Below are 17,479 nucleotides of genomic sequence, written 5' to 3'. Positions count from 1 at the left end.
AGCGAGACACCCCACTTGCTGTTTTGTCTGTTTTTTTTTCTGGTTCAATTAAACTAAGTAGACCAGGCCAAGCTGCTATTGCATTGGTGTCTATGACACACCCAGTTAAGTAAGCCGGAACTTACCTTTTTTTTTCTCAATGGTAAAATGCCAGACTGGACGGTCTTCATTTATCCACCATCTTTGGTCTAGACTCTAGGTGTGTAATGGAAAGGTGGTTACTGGACTGTCAAACACTCTCCCAATTTATTGCTGTCTGTTGGTAGTTACAGTCTTGTCCGGTAGCGCTCTACATCCACCACGCGCCTTTGAGTCGAAGTAGCCAGTTTGATTATTCTCTAGCCTAGTTTGATAAGGGTGAAGTTGCTCTCTGCATTGCTGCTGATAGAATTCAAACACATAACAATGGCGACTTCCAGCCCCAACAACACAACATCTACCAGCCACAACAGCAATAACGCAGGATCTACAGGCACACATCACCATCAATCCCAATCGCAACACATAACAACAATGAGCAGTATGCAAGGTAAGGATTGTAAAATACCAGCTTGTTAGCTAACGTTAGCGCTAGATCTTTTTTTGTGAGTGGTGTTAACGGGAGCAACCTAATGACTATGCTTACTAACTAGCTATATTGGCTAGCTAGCTATCTACTAACTAACAGATAACTTGCTTCAGTTTTATTCACACACTACTACAAGACAGTTAACTAGCTTGGTGTTTACAGTTAACTAACTACCGTCAAAATCAGTTGCCCCCACACCCAAAACATTGTCTTCTAGTCAAATAACGGGTTCTGATTTTGTTGTTGTTGAAAGAAGTAACACCAAAACAACGTTAACTTGCCACATAGCTAGCTTATGTTAGCTAGTGAATAGTTGTTAGTTAACGTTACCTAACTAGCGAGCTAAGGTTGGCTAACAAGCGGCATTGCTAGCTAGCCTTCTTAAATAACGAGCTAGAATATAGGAAGGCTTGTCATGATTGATCTGGATGTGGTAATGTGTTGCTTACTGTCTTTCAATGTAAAGTCAGGTTACCTCTAACTAGCTAATATTAGCTAGCTATAATATGTTGCAGTTCTAAAAACAAGATCATGTTGGGATGTTTTTTCCCCCTCCAGACTGTTCATGTAGCTCACTGTTAAAGGGATACTTAAGGATTTTGGTAATCAATCCCTTTATCTACTTCCCCAGAGTCAAATCAACTAATGAATACCATTTTTGTCTCTGCATCCAGTATGAAATTGAGGTAGTTTCGCGAGGCAATGCTAACTAGCGTTAGTCGCAATGACAGGAAATGCATGGTATCTACTAGCATGCTACTGTAGCAGTTACCGCATAGAATTCCAGTCATTGCGCTAACATTTTACATTGACATTTTAGTCATTTAGCAGACGCTCTTATCCAGAGCGACTTACAGTTAGTGAGTGCATACATTTTTTACTTTTCATACTGGCCCCCCGTGGGAAACGAATCCACAACCCTGGCGTTGCAAGCGCCATGCTCTACCAACTGAGCTACATGGGACTAACGCTAGTTATCATTGGATGCAGAGACATACATTTACAAATGGTATCCATGAGTTGATCTGACTCTGGGGAAGTAGATACATGGCTTCATTACCAGAATCCCGACGTTTCCTAGGCCAGGCAGCTACAGTAATGTTAGCTCAGTGAAACTTGTGCCTGAGCATCTCTTACATTTCAAATACATCCACCAGCAGAAATCTGTTCAACAATTTCCACCCAATGCATAATTAGCTAGCTATGTTTTTACAAACAATATATTTTGTTTTAATTTACAGAATCCAACACCTGCTGGAGATGTCAGAGTGAAACAGGTAGCTAACGTTACTGTCAATATTACAGATTTTATAAAGATAATATATATATATATATACATTTTTGTTGATGCTTTACCAATAACTGTCATAGCTCGTTAGTTACTTTTGGATCTGGTTCTATACTTTTGCATGCCACTCTGAATCCAGGTAATAAATGAAAGAAACATCTGTTATGGTCCTCTTCTGTCAGTGTCAAAGTATTGAAACTACATTTGTGATATTTTTCTTCTTTTTCCATAATGCTACTAACTTCCCATAACCCTCCTGACTTGATGCTGATCGACGGTGAGCTGTCCCAATAATAATTTCTTCAATTGTCATTGTCTCTCCCTGCCAGGATCATTTTGTGGATGCATTTAATTTTCTATCTCGCACCCCTCTATTATTTTTCTCATTTGTAGGTTGTTATTCTTATAGGTCTACCACGATTAGCTCCGCTGAATCTAACTGATCTAGGCCAAGTCATACCAAAGTTCTCTTGGTTGTTTCTGGCTATATGTGTGTGCTCAGAGTAAATGTTTACCAGTTCACTGATGCGAGGCCAAGTTATAAAAGTTCAGTGGTTCACTCAGCAGAAAATAATTTTAGTCTGTCATGAGGCCATAGCCACACTTGTTTACACTGACATTTCAAAGTGCAGTGTTACATTTGGCAGTTTTTTAAAAAGTATAACAGAACACGACCTTCCAGATTTTAGTGATAAATATGTTTTTAACTTTTCAGTTATTGGTTGGTTTCTCTTGTAAAAGTGCATACAACATGAATGCAGTTGGGTCTGTGGAATGTACCATCATAGCCTAAAGCATAGATAAGACAAGTGCAAGTGAGGTAGTTAGCACCAGGGACTATTCAGCCAGTTGTCTGTTCAAATTGCATAATTTGGGGGGCTTACGCAAAGGAGCTTTTACTTCTTCAAACTAAGTACATTTATGATTATTAACTCTTAACATGCAATATTGATAACAATGCTGCTGCCATTTCAGCTGATAACATCTGATAAGTAGCCTAATTCTTTAGTTAAGTATTGCATGTAGGTTAGGCCTAGATCAAATATTTATTGAATTGGCCTAGTTGGTCATGTTTTAGTGTGTGTAGTTGTTGTCCACCCTTGGTATCAAACTGTGATTCCAAGGGTGGAATCCTCATTTAGCAAAATCAAGTTGATTGAGACTTAAAATAGTTGTCAGTCAAGGTGGTGACGGGTGTTGGGAAACAGTGCTGCATCGTTTCCTGGTCTAAAAACCGAAGCAGAGAAGAACAGTATTTGTTCACCAGGTTTCTTGATAGAACGTTGTTGTTTTTTGTTTATCCAACTGAATATATTAAGTCGGTCAAACAGTAGCCTAAATAAAGGTGAAATATGAAAAAGATATGTTCTCTTCTCACCTCTAGGGTTTCAGATAAACCTGTCTGGAGCTCCCCCAAGTAAGCCAAACCTCTTTTGCTACAGTACCAACAGTTCTCAACCCTTTGTTTCCACCTGACGGTCTGATATGGGGGAGTCTGTCCTCTTTTCTCAACTAATCCAAGTAAAGAGTTGTTGGGGTCTAGTAGGCTTGTGCCGGTTTTGACAGTTTAGGCTAATAGTTGAGGCTAAACATTGATTATCCTAGCTGAGTTAAAGAGTGCAGCTTGTGTTGGTCTGTGTTTTTAAGACACTTGGTCATAATATTTTAGTGATGCAAAGCAAGTAAATGAGACTTGTCCAACTGTGAGTCGTATTGATTTCAGTTTTCAGTTGTTTCCAAAAAAACAATAGTTGGCGGTAACCATCCTATATGTTTTTATCTTACTATTAGTTATCACCAAACAATTTAGTTTCATCATTTTCATTTACCAAGACGTTCCAATCCATATTCGGATCATCCATCATCGGCACAAGCCTAGGGCTAAGAGCTTCCATTAGCATTGGTGTGTATAGATTCACACTTTGGCTTTCAACTGGTCTTCACCACTGTTCGGTTCGGCCTGAACCGATTACCTTCTACACAAAATAGCACTATGCTGGAACTTTATTTTATCTTGACAGAAGTGTAGTCCTTTTGCTTGTATTTATTAATTAGGTGTGTTTTTAATAAACATTGTAATGGAAGCTCTACATTTTTAGTTTTTGCACTTTTAGTCAGCTTGCTACTAACAAGCAAAACTAGCTAGTAATGCTTGTGGTTTTGTCACATTGTTTTTCAAACCAGTTTTGTTTTTGAACACGCCAGTGATTTTTGGCATGAGCTGTGCTTAAACATACACTTGCCCGTTGAGACATGGAGACTCTAGTATAATTTCCAGTGGCGTATGCCATTTTATTGGAGTTTGAGTAAACACATTCGTGTGGTGTTTTGGGTGGAGAGAACAGAATGCATCCTTCATTTCAAGGTGAACTCAGAGCAGTTTTCCTTGGGAAGCTCCTTCTCCTCTGGCAAGATAGATTTTCCAAACTGCAGTGTAGGCTATTTTACTCTTATGTATGGTTCAGAGCCACAAGTCACATTTTGTATTATCAAAGATCCAGTTCTGTCAGATCCATGCTTTTGTTGAGTCAGAATCTCATTACACAATGTTGTCCTGTTTCACAGTCTGACTCTGGGTAGTAGCCTAGTTGAAATAAAAAAACGAAGCAAGAAATTGTCTGGTTAATTGAAATTCTCACCTACTCCCTCGTTATTGCTTAAATTACCAAGCAAAATCTACTAAAACATGATAGGTGAGTGTTGGATTGTAGCTAAGCCTCCATCCTGAATAGCCATGGTATGGGATGTGAGCTAGTACTAGGCTATGGTTTAGAGCAGGTGTCTACTGAGAAGTGTATGCCTCTGCATCAACTCCAGTGAACCGGTCAAATTATACCTACCATCTGCAGTGAGTCACATGTATAACCAGGACATGCCTTGTAAAAAATACCTCCAGGGGATTTCTGTTCCTGGCCACTGAGGCTTAGCATAAACATGGTTTGATTGAGAACCTGTTATTAGATCTGCTTGTGATTCATTTGAATTCGGTCAAGACCCGATTGTTTTGTTGACTATCCCATATAGTTCAGTATAGGTTAGTATCAGCTAAAATCCCAAACTCAGCATCTATAGAAGAAATCTATATTCTCACAGAGAAATATAAAGAGGGATGCCTTTGGTAAGAAGCAGGTCATTACTCTTACAGGCTTTGTCCCTAGATTTGGATTGCATGACTTCAGTAAATTTACTTGAATACTCTTGATAAATTCACCTGTCTCCCCATTGCTTTACTGGTCTCTCATTCTGTGGTATGGTATCTGTTTGTTTTCATGTTGTTTTTGAGTGTGTTGGTGTTTTTTTCTGGTCCTTGTCTGGCTCTACCCCTGCCATAGATGTCTTGTGTGCAATCTGCCATAAACTCTGCCTCTTCCGATCAGGTAAACGCAAAGCACTGAAGTTAAATTTTGCCAATCCCCCGATCAAACCAACAACCAGATTCACTCTGAATACAGCAGGACCCCCATTCCAGAACCCCCACATGTAAGTTGACCTCCAAACTTTGCAATGGATGTGGTTTTCTGAAGATGTACAAGATGTACATGAAGCGGAATTTGCATTAGCCACAATGCAAACTCCTGCATAATGAATTGTTATATGACTCTGCACTCTAGTCTACAGTCTGCTGAGACTCTTCATCTCCAAAAGCCACACATTGTCAATGTAACATTCAGTACTGTATAGGTACCCAGGCAATCTGTCAAAGACAGGCTAAGTGAGGTTGGAATGATTTGCTGTTGTATTTCTATCTCCACCTGCTCATGGAAAACAGAGAGTAACTGAATGTAACCTCAAGTACCTGTTTGGGCAACACCATTGTAGTGAATGTGAATAAGCCCTGTGTCTTTGCTGTGTAATTAGATGATAAATAAAACATGAGCCTGCTAAGTTACCCTGGACAAGCAAATGACTGATGCTGGATAATGCAAACTGATCAAACGGATGCCAGCTAACCATCCTTTTTCAGGTGCAGTATTAGATATACTGAACAAAAAATATAAACGCAATATGTAAAGTGTTGGTCCCATGTTTCATGAGCTGAAATAAGGAGTATTTCTGTCTGTAATAAAGCCCTTTTGTGGGGAAAAACTCATTGTGATTGGCTGGGCCTGGCTACTCAGTGGGTGGGCCTGGCTCCCTCCCAGGCCCACCCATGGCTGTGCCCCTGCCCAGTCATGGGAAATCCATAGATTAGGGCCTCATTTATTTATTTAAATTGACTGATTTCCTTACATGAACTGTAACTCAGCTAAATCTTTGAAATTGTTGCATGTTGCGGTAACATTTTTGTTCAGTATATGATTGAGGTGAAATTAGCTAAACTAACAAAGATTGTGTTTCTTATCTGTCTCCCACCTATTTCTGTGGCCAGAGAGAGGCTGCGGACACATAGTATCGAGTCGTCAGGGAAGTTGAAGACCGCCGGCGGTGATTGTGACTTCACGGCTGAGGACCTCAAGGACCTGGGGGAGATTGGGCGGGGCGCTTACGGCTCTGTCAACAAGATGGTGCACAAGCCCAGCAACCAGATAATGGCTGTCAAGGTCACTGCCCTCACTGACCTCTTATTGACTAAACTACAGGAAGTGTTCAGGGCAAGATTTATACCGGCTCATCACTACTAAAGTGGACGGGACATTTATCCTATGTCCAGTGAAGTTGTCTGGCTGAGTCTTAGGCTATATTGTGAAATGAACACTGAGTAATCGTCATAATCACCAAAGGGTAACTGACTCCAATTGCAGGATATTGTAACATGCTGCTCATGGTAAACTTCCAACAGTGAAGGCTTTTGAGGGGAGAAAGGCTCGTAATAATGGCTGGAACAGAGTAAATGGAAACAATGTGTTTGATGTTGTTGATACCTTTCCACTTATTCCACCCCAGCCATTACCATGTGCCCGTCCTCCCCAATTAAGGTGCCACCAACCTCCTGTGACTTCCAACCATGGTCACAATTGAAAGCAACATGCATCTGATTGCCATGTGTGTCTCCCACAGAGGATTAGGTCAACGGTTGATGAGAAAGAACAGAAGCAGCTGCTGATGGACCTGGATGTGGTCATGAGGAGTAGTGACTGTCTCTACATAGTCCAGTTTTACGGGGCTCTTTTCAGAGAGGTGACCATGCAAGTTTTTCACTTCTTTGTTTTGTTGATTGATTTCTCTATACAGTAAATGCATTGGATGTAAATCAGTCGTTCTGTATAGTTAGCAATAAGCAGTGTATTGTCTTCACGTGGGTATGTTATGTCTTGTGATTCTTTTCTTTTTCAGGGGGACTGTTGGATATGTATGGAACTTATGTCTACCTCATTCGACAAATTCTACAAATATGTATATTGTGCTTTGGATGATGTGATTCCAGAGGAAATATTAGGCAAAATAACATTAGCTGTAAGTTTTCATGCATTATCTCCTTACATAATTTACACAGATTTATTTGACAGGAAGGGTACATATTTATATGTATTCATTTAGTTGCTATGTGTTATCATTACAGACTGTGAAAGCACTTAACCACTTAAAAGAATACTTGAAAATAATTCACAGAGGTAAGACGACTCCAGAATGGAGGCCTTGTTCTTTACTTCCTCATTTGAGATGTGTATTTCCGTTATTACCTCACAATGCTCTATTTACTATACCACAACAGAAGTGGCACTTCCTTTATCCAGAACTCTTAGCCTAGCTTTGTTATCTCTTCTATACGTTTCTCCTCTCAGACATCAAGCCATCCAACATCCTCCTGGACAGGAATGGCAACATTAAGCTTTGTGATTTTGGCATCAGTGGCCAGCTGGTGGACTCCATCGCCAAAACCAGAGATGCAGGGTGCAGACCATACATGGCAGTAAGTGATATGGGGATTTCAGTGCAATTTCATTAATGGCTGAAAGACAAGTACAAGATGTACAACTAAGGCTCTTTCTAAGAATACATTTAACTTTCACACGATCCAGGACATAATTAGCATTCAAATGTTTTCGTACTTGGAGTAACTGTTGGTGGTGATCGCCAGTTGTAAGGAGACAGTAGTGTTGTTATTGAGGGGAGGCAGGTAGTCTAGCAGTTAAGAGTGTTGGGCCAGTAACCGAAAGGTCGCTGGTTTGAATTCCTGAGCCGGCAAGATGGAAAAATCTGTCATTCTGCCCTTGAGCAAGGCAGTTAACCCACAACAACAACTGCTCCCCGGACGCCGATGACGTGGACACCAATTTAAGGCAGCCCCCGCACCTCTCTGATTCCCCTTTCCCTATTGTTGATAGTGGCATTGTTAATGATATAATTATGGTCGCTACTGATATCTGTGCTTGCTGATGCTTGTTGTCTTGTTCCTATTCTGGACTAGCTGCAGAGTAACCTCATGCCGTGTGTGTGTGTGTGACATAGTTGAAGTCGTCCAGTGGAATGAGCTTATCGTGTCATCATCACAGGGTTTATTTTCTGCCGGGGGTGGGGGTATTGCTGATGGGAGAAGGGAGCCCCGGCCCCTCCAGTTTCCATTCTAAATTTGGCACACCTCTGCCACGTGTCTACCGGAAGGCCAAGGAAGGGCTGGGTTACTTCATTCATGTCTGTCAGAATAAAGCAGTTTGGGTTGGTGCTCCCACAGCTGTGAGCTCACAGTGCAGGAATCCAAGCCACATGGCTCCAGTTTCCTGTTTCCAATAGAAAAATGGCAGCCCTGCCGGGTGCTTCTTGGCCACCCCACTGCTAATTGCTTTAGCACAATTTTTGTCTCTGTTTGGTCTAGGTATTAGAGAGGGATTGATTTCACTTCAATAGAATATTATGTACTACACTACAATTAAGTAGGCTAGATTTGGTTCATGGTATGTGGTTTAGGTGACAGTCTAGCTCTGTTCCTCTCTGGTTGTTATGATTTAGTTCATTTAGCTGGCAAGTGGCCACATGTCTGGAATATTTATTATATTGGAATATGCTCACTAATACACTGTAGTGTCAGCTTACTGTTGCTACTACCATTATGTACCAAAGCAAACTGTCTCTTAAATCAGCAGTTCAGTTTTTTAAATTAGGAAATACTTTACATAATTGAAAGCAATTACACATCCAAATTAAATGAAATCTGCACCGATGTTGTTTTGAGTTGATAATATACACTGAGTGTACAAAACATTAAGAACACCTTCCTAATATTGAGTTGCACCCCCCCACCTTTTGCCCTCATAACAGCCTCAGTTTGTCAGGGCATGGACTCTACAAGGTGTCAAAAGCATTCCACAGGGATGCTGGGTTTGCCCATGTTGACTCCAATGCTTCTCACAGTTGTCAAGTTGGCTGGATGACCTTTGGGTGGTGGACCATTCTTGATACACACTGGAAACTGTTGAGCGTGAAAAACCCAGCAGCGTTGCAATTCTTGACACAAACCGGTGTGCCTGCCACCTACTACCATACCCCGTTCAAAGACACTTAAATATTTTGTTTTACCCATTCACCCTCTGAACGGCACACATACACAATCCATGTCTCATTTGTCTCAAGGCTTTAAAATCCTTCTTTAACCTGTCTCCTCCCCTTAACCTACACTGATTGAAGTGGATTTAACAAGTGACATCAATAAGGGATCATTGCTTTCACCTGTTCAGTCTGTCATGGAAAGAGCAGGTGTTCTTAATATTTTGTGCACTCAGTGTAGTAGGTCTGAGTAGCTGTGTTGTTTTGAGTTAATAACAGGTCTGAGGAGCTGTGAACTGTGTCCTAGGTGAGAGCTGGGCAGCCAGATCTTTTTCAGTCTTGGCAGATGTGAGCTGGTGCTGTAGCCACTATGCCATAAAACACATCAGTGCTGCAGTCAGAGCAGTCAGTCCCACTGCTGTGTGGGTGACATCATTATCTAATTCTGGTGCATGAATGAATGGGAGGAGGTGCTCCCTCCACTCAGCAGCATGGCTGGTAGAAGTCTGCTGCTGATGACCTTGGCACTGTTTGGAACCACTGCATTGCCATGTCTTTTTTATGTCTGGAGGTGAGGTCATACATGAAGTAACTGGCTGAGGTGGTTAGTATGTAAGGCATGTAGAACCAGGCAATGAGGATCGGTCGACCAAGAGTAGTATTTTCTTTCGACCATTCTATTGGACTAAATTAGTTTTATTAAAATCAACTACCGTATTTTCCGCACTATAAGGCACACCGGATTATAAGGCGCACCTTCAATGACTGGCTTATTTTAGAACTGTTTTCATATATAGGGCGCACCGGATTATAAGGCGCATAGAATAGAAGATAGTCAAACGATTGACTGGGGTTGCGTTATGCATCCACTAGATGGAGCTGTGCTAAAGGGAATGTCAACAAAACAGTCAGATAAAGTCAAACTTTATTAACATTTACATTTTACATTTTAGTCATTTAGCAGACGCTCTTATCCAGAGCGACTTACAGTTAGTGCATACATTATTTTTTATACCCCCCGTGGGAATTGAACCCACAGCCCTGGTGTTGCAAACACCATGCTCTACCAACTGAGCTACATCCCTGCCAGCAATTCCCTCCCCTACCCTGGACGACGCTGGGCCAATTGTGCGCCGCCCCATGGGTCTCCCGGTCGCGGCCAGCTACGACAGAGCCTGGATTAAGCGTTCTGACAACTCCGTTCACTCCCATGGTAACGTTGTTCAAACGTTAATGTGCATATTAACAATATCTCCCAGCCTTGCTCACTCTTCTCCCAAACGTGGAGGGGAACTTTTCCCTGATTCAGTAAACACGTAGTAAAAGAAACAGTCTGATACCACTAAATCAAACGTTAGTGCATAACTCAACATTGTTCAGTTACGTATAACACGTAAAGCTCACTTTTTCAGTACATTCCCCGTCCACGAATCCCTCGAATTCTTCTTCTTCAGTGTCCGAATTGAACAGTTGGGCGACTACGGCATCCAACCTGCCCGGCTCCCTCTCGTCATTATCCGAGTCAGTGTCGCTGCTGTTGCCTGGCAGTTTAGAGATTATTCCTGCCTTCGTGAAAGCTTGGACCACAGTTGAGACTTATATATCAGCCCATTGATTCATTAATGTTGAATTCTCTCGCTGCTGCTCTATTCCCATATTCTACTGCGTGACCGACAGCCTTGAGCTTGAACTCTGCGTCGTAAGCGTGTCTCTTGAAAGCTGCCATTTTGGGGTCTTTATACACAGACAAGTGGTGTGGGACTGTGAGTAAGCACAGTACCAGTGTTTACTGACAACGGTAGCCGTAATGCTGCAAGCGGTGCGGCTTTGTAGTTTACCAGTCGTACTGAAACATTTCATTATTATTAAATTGTTTTTATTGTTTTTTCATACTGAAACATTTTGACAGAGCGCCTTGAGCGGCGTGTACAACCAGCATGGATCAACCAATTAACCAATTGATCCATATATAAGGCGCTCCGGATTATAAGGCGCACTGTCGTTTTTGGAGAAAATTAAAGGCTTTTAAGTGCGCCTTATAGTGCGGAAAATACGGTATATGTACTGAGCTTGTCTGGTGCTTTAAGCACAGTTTGATTAAATAATTAAGACACACAAATGACTAGAGGGAGCCAGTGATCAAGATGGCCTAACCAGAAGAACAAAACCTGTTCCCGACCCTCCTCCCGCTGCTGCTGGCTTTCGTGGATTCTGCGTTACGCTCCTGAAGTTGCCATTAATGGGCTACACCAGGGGTCGACAACATTTTCCATTTGGTGTGCCAATTTATCTGACCATTTCTACCGATCTGCGTGCCAGTTATGATTTTCATATGCACATTTTCGTGGAACAGTTTCATTTAATTTATAATGGTCTTTGTATCTCAATCTTTGTCATGTGGTTAATCTAAATTATATCTAAATCTAAATGAAAACAATACTACAAATCTAAAAGTAACTTCTATTGCCATTGCCAACTATGTAAGAATAGCCTACATAAAGCCAACAAATAAAAATGTTGCAGCTTGCAGGTAGAAAATATCATGATTTAAAATAAATATCCTATAAATCAAATTTTTTAAGCATGGCCTGTCTTCAACAAACTTGAAATGTAACAACTGTCCTGCCCGAAGCTAGCGCTAGCCAACTTGCAACATTGTATCAAATATTCTGAGCCCTCAGTTTCCCACAAAAGGGACATACACAGCTGTAGGCTGTGGGATAAGAAGTAATCGGGTATTTTATGACGTTTCCACTGGATCAGAGCATTACATTGTTTCCTTTCATGCCAAGTGGTTATTGGAAGGGAGAGAGCTGGAAATATTTTTCTAATACTTTGAGTACCTACTGTCATTCTCAATGGATTCTAAAAACAGACTTTGTTTACTTGCTGTTTGAGGTCAATAATTTTTTTTTTTGAGAAGCTCCACAGCTCATTAGTGATGGTGAGTTAAGACATTCAGAAATACTATCAGACAGCTCCAAATGGGCACATTTATAGGCATACATTTGCGCGCAGTCCAGGTAGCCTAGGCCAACTTCTATATGCTTAATCGGGTGCACTCCAAACAACAAACAATTAATAAATTGACAACTTGTAAATGACATGAAATAAATAGCATAGGTGATGAGCTCTGCAAACGTGTCCACTGACAATGAGAATGTTAAACAACTATAATTATAATAATATATTGAATGCATTAACAGAAATTACCGTAACCAAACATTGTAGATGAGACATTATGGGAATTAATGGTAAATGTAGGCTACTACTGGTGATATGTAATGGGGAATTGATAGACACTAATAATTAAAGGGTTAACAATTCACACAATTTAATTATGAAACAATGAACACGCACGAAATGGTAGGAGGGCGCGCATTCTGGAGAGAGACGTGCCTTGTGCATCTTACTAAAGATTATGGATATACTGACAAGGTACAAAAAAACTGCACCTGCTGGCGGGAGACAGATTTTCCGCCGAGTTGGGCCTCTCTTCCTCTCTGATCGTAACCACACTCCCCTTCTTCTAGGACCGTGTCAGCCCCGCGTCCTCCTCAATTAATTAGTCCACTCAGACAGGCGCAAATCAGACAGGTGTGCCATAAAATAAATAAATACGTATTTGCGACTGCTCTACTAAAAACATCTTGGTCCACCAACAGCCTATCAACTAAACAATCGACCAGTTGACTAAATGGGGTCAGCCCTTAGGTGTATGTTTTATTCTGTTGAATTGACAGAATTGAGTGCCTATGATAATTAATGCACTCAATAATACAGTCCTCACCATATGTATTTGGACAGTGAATCTATTCTAGTGATGTTTAGGTTAGATACCGGAGCTCCGAGGCAAATCGCTAAGTAGCTAACTTCGAAGCAGTGTGCGGATGCGAGAAGTATGTCATCCATGATGTCCGAACATCGTTTGATCATGTGCTTTTTCAAACTGTGTGTCGCAAAATGCGAGATCCCACTGATTTCGTGGTTCCAGTGCTGCTTTCTTCAAATCCAAGTTGCTTTCAAACACCGACTTCTACTGTACATCGTACTTCCAACTGTAGTTTTGTACATGTAGTTTCACCTTAAAGTAGCTTAGGAGGTAGAGTAGGGAAATATGGAACATACAGTGACGGGAGGGTATGAGGTCGAATACCATTGAAGACACACTATTTAGAAAATTGTTTTATGTGAAATCACACTTTCTGCACTGTTGTTCAATTAATTTGTTTTATTTTGTATAGCATAAGTTTCTGTCTTAAGCATCCTAAATAATGCCATAGATTCCGTTCTTGAAAAATAGTAAACTTGAAGGGCAACAAAGGGAAGTATGATGTAAGATTTGAACCTGGTATTCCAACTGATCATAGGCTACTAAATCCAACGATTTACCGTTGCTGCACAGAATTTTTATGAAAACAGTGGAGAAAATATTATCTGATAATCACACTGCTATTTATTGCTGACCAGCAGATGTCACTAATGAACATTGTGAACAGATAATGAAGCTCTGAGTAATGAACAGTTTTTCGGCACAATTTGGTGAGGGCACCGAAGCCTTCAGAAAGCCTTGGTTTCCCATCACTACTATTCACCATTCACTTACAATTGAACAAGACCTGACCTAAAAGTTAAAACACAACCAAAACAAGCTGCAAATGCATCCAAAGCGTTTATAAAGTTACTAGCTTGATGCAGTTATTGTGTGAAAATGAAATGGAACCAAAAACGAACTTTTTTAGGTTACTGTGAATTTGTCCAAAGACTTGTGATTTCTTCAAATGGGGGAACTAGATACATAAAGTGCTTTTATTTCTAAAGGATAAAACAGATAAGTATGAAAATACACTCATATATGGTGTTATTTTATACCCTCGCTTCATAGTCATAATTTGATTCAAATCCAAAATACTGGAGTATAGAGCCAAAATAAGATGAGCTTCGCTGTCCAAATGCATATGGTGAGGACTGTATACACACTTGAGTGTCTCACAAGTCTCCATTTGGATTGTTTTGCCAAGTTGTCTATTTTGAACATTATTTTATTTGTACTTAATTTTAGTTTTTCTCTTTATAGGCCCATCTATGATATCACTATGATGAATTGTAACATGTTTTCCATGTCTCGTCCACAGCCTGAGAGAATAGACCCCAGTGCCTCCAGACAAGGCTATGACGTCCGATCAGACGTATGGAGTTTGGGGATCACACTGGTGGGTCCTCAACCCTCTTGTCCACTTTGTCTTTAACATTCAAAAAGCTATTTGAAGATACACTGAATGTTAAAACCACAAGATAGTATATTCTTCTTAAAGTGTTTTTGTAATATTGTAAATCTTTCAAAGTAACTGTAGACTCACCATGTTGTTTTTGTTTTTTTTTGCAGTATGAGCTGGCGACCGGTCGGTTTCCCTACCCAAAGTGGAACAGTGTGTTTGACCAGTTGACACAGGTGGTGAAGGGAGAACCTCCACAGCTTACCAACTCAGAAGACAGGCAGTTCTCCCCAAAATTCATCAACTTTGTCAATCTGTGGTAAAGGACAAAGTGACAGCTTCTGCTGGCACAGCTTCAATGTTATTTTCACTGTGATATAATATAAATTGAAGTATATTGAATCACTGCAGAGCAATATTGTCAATGTAAACTACTGTATGCTTTCGCAGTATTCACCAACAAATAACAAAAATATGTGCATTTCACAAGGTAATACCTCTGCATTTTTTGCATGAGAAATCCTCTGGATTTGATGTCCCCCTGGTGGACAAAACATGTAATGTCTCAGTTTTAAGCGTCTCAAGGAGAACCATGATGTAGTTTAGTTATTTTGCAGAGCAGAATTGTAATTATTTATTTGCTTTCCCCCCTTTAGCCTTACAAAGGATGAGTCAAAAAGGCCAAAGTACAAAGAGCTTCTGGTAAGTATGTACGTCCCGTGTGGCTCGGTTGGTAGAGAATGGCACTTGCAGTTTTAGGTTCGATTCCCACGGTACGGGGGGAAGGTATGAAAATGTATGCATACGAGCGTCTGCTAAATGACTAAATATTAATTATTGTAATTCTATTACATGCAGAGATATACTTATCACCTCTACATATTATTACATGTTAAAACATGCTCCTTCTGTTTCTTCAATACAGAAACATGCTTTCATACTGATGTATGAGGAGCGCTCAGTGGATGTTGCCAGTTACGTCTGCAGAATCCTGGATCAGATGCCTACTTCTCCCAGCTCCCCCATGTACGTCGACTGACTGTAGAACAAGAAGAAACGGAAGCCTGGAACAACAACAACAAAACAATGGCCTAAAGAGTTGCTTCATCCCATACTGCAGTGTTAAACTAAGACAGGAAATGTACAAACTAAAACACCACGTGTACTAAGACTGGTGTTCAGTCACGTCTGTATGATATCAACATTCACACACTTCTCTAGCTCTCCTACACAAACACACTTACATGTAAGTACACTAGTAACTGAATGAATATACCATGGTCTTGGTTCATCTCGATGTGAGACGTCATCTCTAATGTGGATACAGTGCGGTGATTTAAAATCTGGAAATGTATTTATAGTGTTTAATCACTTGTGGAACATATGATTTGGAGATACTGGAATCATGCTCTTTGTGAATCTTCCCACCTCTTCCATGTATGTGACTTTAAGCATTGTGTTTGGTATCTTAAATGAAACATTGCTTCTTAGGGTGTAAAGCAATTTAAAAGGTAACAGCATTGATGGACAGGATCATGTGGCCTCCATCCAATGTTGTGAGGGTGCTGCCGTCACTGTGCAATGGAATTTGTGCTGATATATAAATAAAAAGAGAGAAATAAATAATTGTGCTTTGAGAGACATTTAGTTACTCTGCATCTATGTGAGCTCAGGTTAATCCATTCTGATGTAGGAAGGCAAGCATCCACACAAACAAACACACTCACTGGCTCTCTCAGCCATGGCATATGCAACACTTTCTCTTTAAAAGCTAAGCTGTATGTATGTATGGTGCTGTTGATCTGTAATTATTCATAATGCCATCTTGTATCCCTGTATAGAGCCACACATTTATCTGTAATGAAATTGCCTACTGTTCTGATTACAGCTGGATGTTGCTACCGTTCTAATGCACCTGACCGGCCCCTAATGATTTCAGCTGATATGCCAGTATTTGTTTCTTAAATGCATGGCACCTGAACGGTGTTCTGACTGTGATTGATTGATTGATTCCTATAATATTCACAATGTACACAATCTAGAGGTTTAGTACACAGTGTAGTTCACTTTTTTTTTTTTTTACTGGATATAATGGAAACTTAGTTGACTGCTGGTAAAATACTGGTACAGTAGTAAACTATTTATTTATTATTACATTGGCTGGATATCATTGCCTACAACATGCATTCAAATGTTTGCAGTTTTACTGTAGAACATTAAAATTAGAATATCTTGCTGGGCAGAATATGTAAAATATTTAATGACCTGAGGATATTAAAATAAGCTTATGAAATATAAGGATGATTTAATTTTAATGATGTATCACATTTTTTATTTTATCTTTCATCTGACTGAAAATAATAGTGTACATTTTGAGCTTGGTGTCACAGAAAAATGTAAGAACTATCCAACAAATAAAACATGTACAGGGATTTGCCTTATTGGTGTTCATGCAGAGTAACTCTGGCAAGTGGCAATGGAGCATTTTGAAACACATTATGTAAGACCTTATTTACTAGTTTGCTCTATCGCTTTTGTAATCAATGATTTAGTCCATTCCTTCAGGTCAGGATGATTGCTGCACAATAAGGGAAAGTGATAGCCTGTAAGTCTGAAAGCAGAATATGAAGAAACATTAAAATATGAAAAAGATTGATATGCAAAGAAATATCAATGTCAATATCGCATTAATTAATAGCTTATTTCAGGGGTCATGGGGTACGAGCTAGCAGGATAAATGGTCAAATAAGACAAATAGCCCAAAATGGTGTCCCTCTCTTTTCACAAGCCAGCGTGAAGAGTCTGTAGCCCTAGAAATACGACTCCAAATTCATGATATCAATAATAAACATTTGGATATTGTATTTTAAATTCATTATATATATATATATATATATATATATATATATATATATATATATATATATATATATATATATATATATATATATATATATATATATATATATAACTATCCGGATATAC

General features: G+C 40.0%; 1 protein-coding gene across 5 annotated transcripts; it reads left to right on the top strand.

The window, feature by feature from the left end:
• The first annotated feature begins 214 nt into the window (after positions 1-214).
• LOC121560426 (dual specificity mitogen-activated protein kinase kinase 4) lies at positions 215-16,935 on the top strand. 5 transcript variants are annotated; one of them, XM_041873415.2, is made up of 13 exons: positions 215-529; positions 1,810-1,845; positions 3,241-3,273; positions 5,234-5,336; positions 6,226-6,397; positions 6,855-6,974; positions 7,131-7,250; positions 7,357-7,408; positions 7,580-7,707; positions 14,414-14,491; positions 14,665-14,813; positions 15,151-15,196; positions 15,420-16,935. In XM_041873415.2, exons 1-13 carry the CDS (start codon positions 406-408, stop codon positions 15,531-15,533), a joined length of 1,275 nt encoding a protein of 424 aa, XP_041729349.1. In that variant the 5' UTR covers positions 215-405; the 3' UTR covers positions 15,534-16,935. The 5 variants fall into 5 exon arrangements, with proteins under 5 accessions (XP_041729349.1, XP_041729351.1, XP_041729350.1 ...); XM_041873417.2 differs by lacking the exon at positions 3,241-3,273 and having other exon boundaries at positions 5,246-5,336; XM_041873416.2 differs by lacking the exon at positions 3,241-3,273.
• The last annotated feature ends 544 nt before the right edge of the window (positions 16,936-17,479 follow it).

This window comes from Coregonus clupeaformis, unplaced genomic scaffold (genome assembly GCF_020615455.1).
Source record: "Coregonus clupeaformis isolate EN_2021a unplaced genomic scaffold, ASM2061545v1 scaf0688, whole genome shotgun sequence".
In the NCBI taxonomy this organism is placed as follows: domain Eukaryota; kingdom Metazoa; phylum Chordata; class Actinopteri; order Salmoniformes; family Salmonidae; genus Coregonus; species Coregonus clupeaformis.
The sequence above is the reverse complement of the archived record's forward strand: the minus strand, read 5'-3'. Positions and strand labels throughout refer to the sequence as shown.